Source organism: Buceros rhinoceros, unplaced genomic scaffold, assembly GCF_000710305.1.
Source record: "Buceros rhinoceros silvestris isolate BGI_N320 unplaced genomic scaffold, ASM71030v1 scaffold16798, whole genome shotgun sequence".
In the NCBI taxonomy this organism is placed as follows: domain Eukaryota; kingdom Metazoa; phylum Chordata; class Aves; order Bucerotiformes; family Bucerotidae; genus Buceros; species Buceros rhinoceros.
Window position 1 is genome coordinate 24,012 of NW_010428775.1, and position 2,705 is coordinate 26,716.

General features: G+C 41.2%; 1 protein-coding gene across 1 annotated transcript in view; it reads left to right on the forward strand.

The window, feature by feature from the left end:
* GRHL1 (grainyhead-like 1 (Drosophila)) overlaps positions 1-2,705 on the forward strand; it is a 38,151-nt gene that overhangs the window by 21,197 nt on the left and 14,249 nt on the right. Inside the window, exon 8 of the mRNA XM_010142411.1 lies at positions 664-822. Within this exon, the coding sequence (XP_010140713.1) occupies positions 664-822 (159 nt within the window). The remainder of the gene's footprint in view (positions 1-663; positions 823-2,705) is intronic.

The following is a 2,705-nucleotide window of genomic DNA, read 5'->3' on the forward strand; positions in this document are numbered from 1 at the left end:
TGATCTGAACATTAACAAGGTAATGTAGGTCTTACTGGAAATATTAAAAAGTGTTCACCTTCAAGTGTAAAGCCCAGAAACTGTTTCACTGAAGTAATGACATTATTCCTATGGTTAAAGATAACATGTTGTCTTATACTTTTTTTTAAAAGCTTTTAATATAATTCGCAAAAAACCTCAATAACTACAAAATGAAGTAGTTTCACGCATAAGTTGTGCTCACAGCAGCTTACGTAAAACCCATAGAAAACTTTGTCTTAACTTCTCCAAAGTAACATTAATTTTTTGAAGCATGGTTGTCTTCTTCCCAAGATGGTAAAACACTGGGCAGTAAGGATTAGGTGCAGGAGGATTCCTGTTGCTCAAAGTTTGATGACAACATTTCGGATCTCTTGGGCAGAAATATATGGGAAAGGTGGGTGGAGTCTTCATAAAGTTTGGAGAGTTTGTTGAAATTTATTCTGGACAAAATTATTTTGTCCCCTGTACTTACATAAAGAATTAAGAATGTTGTGCTGCTTCTTGGGGATTTTATCTGATTGCTTGGAAGAAAGTCAGTTCTGTCTGTAGTGGCAAACACCAGCATTCACTGAGCAGTCCCTTGCTCAGCAACCAGCCAGCTGTCTGTGTCTTGTGACTGATGGGTGCTTTCCTCTTCTGCAGGTTTTCATTTCTGTGAACTGCCTCAGCACGGATTTCTCCTCTCAGAAGGGAGTTAAAGGCCTGCCCCTGAATCTTCAGATTGACACTTACAGCTACAATAATAGGAGTAACAAACCTGTCCACAGAGCCTACTGCCAGATTAAAGTCTTCTGTGACAAGGTAAGCTTGGGTCAATGTGACAGTGACCCTTTGGGAAAGGCTGCTCTACAGCTTAGCAGGTTTTTGTTTGGGTGGGGTTTTTTAAATCCTAATTCTGCTGCTTGCTGTTTTGGGTCACTGAAAACTCTTAGCCAAGCGTTCAGCCTTTGCAAGGAAAAATTTCAATCCTTTCTGCCAGGCTCGTAGATATTAGGATGATCTCAGATAAATTTGCTGCTCTCAAAATGCTGAAGCACTGAGAAGTGTTCCTGAGCCTTGACTTTGGAGAAAGATCAGTCAGTGGCAGAAGACTGACTGTGGATATTCCAGGCACTGGAAAGTCCTACTTTCCTGCAGAAAGTCCTTCAGTAGAAGAAATCATTGCAATTGACTTTAGCAAGTGGAGGCTTGTCTTTTTGCCCAAGCTATGTAGCGTTGGTCCTTTTAAATTTCTTCATGTGTTCTTATGGCATTTGTTATTAAAAATAAAAGAACAAAAAACTTGCACATCTTGTGAACAGAAAATATTGCTGTTTTCATTGTACTGCTGTGAGATGCAGCAGTATAACGAAGCCCGTTTACAAGCTGTATGAGTGCTGTAATTTGACTGCTCTGCCTAATGCATTTAACACATAGAAAATTAATACCTTTTCCAAAGCCACTGTTTATCAGAAGCTGTGAAAGCAACATAGCAGGAGCTGAGTGGAAGGCAGTTGTAAAAGCTTAGCTGAATTTGCAAAGAAAGGACATTTCCCAATCTTTGTAAATTGTTCCTGTCTGAACAATCTTTTGAAGGATCAGAGCAAGTAATATGCCATGTTGCTAGTTCAGAGTGACAAAGATCTTTCTAGTCCGGGACAAGTGCTGCCTGGGCTTCAGTTGTTTTGATTGCTGTGAACCACACCAACTTCCTACTTTGCTGGCATCCTGCTTGATTAGGGCCTCTCATTCCTTGCATCCAGAGTCCATCTTCACATCTCTCACAGAGAGTTGGTGCTAACTCAAATGCCTCTGTGCCGCTGCAGGTCTGAGATGGGTTCATGATCCCCACTCTTGAGTCCTGTGCTAGCTTTGCACAGGTTACATACTGTGTGATCTCGCCTTGTCATTCACCAGGACACTGTCACAAAGATTACTCTCCTGTGCCATTGCTCTGCCTCCATTTATCTCCCAAAATATATGGAGCCCTTTACAGTTTGCCTCTGCCCCACTGTTTTCCTGCATGGTTGGAAGAAGCTGCGTGTAGCTGCTTGCTGGTGTAAAACTACTTAATCATCTTCCTTCAAGTGCCTCCTGAGATGGCCTCTGTAATGATGATTTCTGCAAAGAATTTACCAGGGCGTTAACAAATGCTCTCCAGAGCTATCTTAAAGGCTTGCCAATAAGCCTAAGAGGCTTGGGTCTCATGGGCTTTCTTCAAGCCTTTTTTTTTTTTTTAAACTTTTTTCTTTTTTTACCTCTTTCCTTCTCAAAAAGGAGACTGAGGCAAGTGTGTCATCTAAAGCTCATTCATTATCTGGGAGTCTTTTGTGTTATCAACCTGTATTCTCTGCAATACCAGTGAGTATAGACTTGCTGCAGGGAAAGGGAGGATCTTCTACTCTTAAGTCGTCCAATCAGTTACTGACACAGTGCTAAAATTACTGACAGGTTTGTGCCACTGCTAATAAGACAAATCGGTTAATAAATGGCAGATTTGCAGTCATTACATAGCTTAAAGGAAACCGTTTGAGTCCATACCATAAATTTCAGCAAATATATTAGTACAGTAAGGCCAGTTTATCTTCTATTTTCATTTGGGGTTCTGACTTTTTTTTCTTGCTTTAGTCCTCTGGATACTTTGCAAATTGGACCTGAATTAAAAGGAGCAGGGGGGAGGGGGGGGGAGGGGAGGAGGTTGGCGG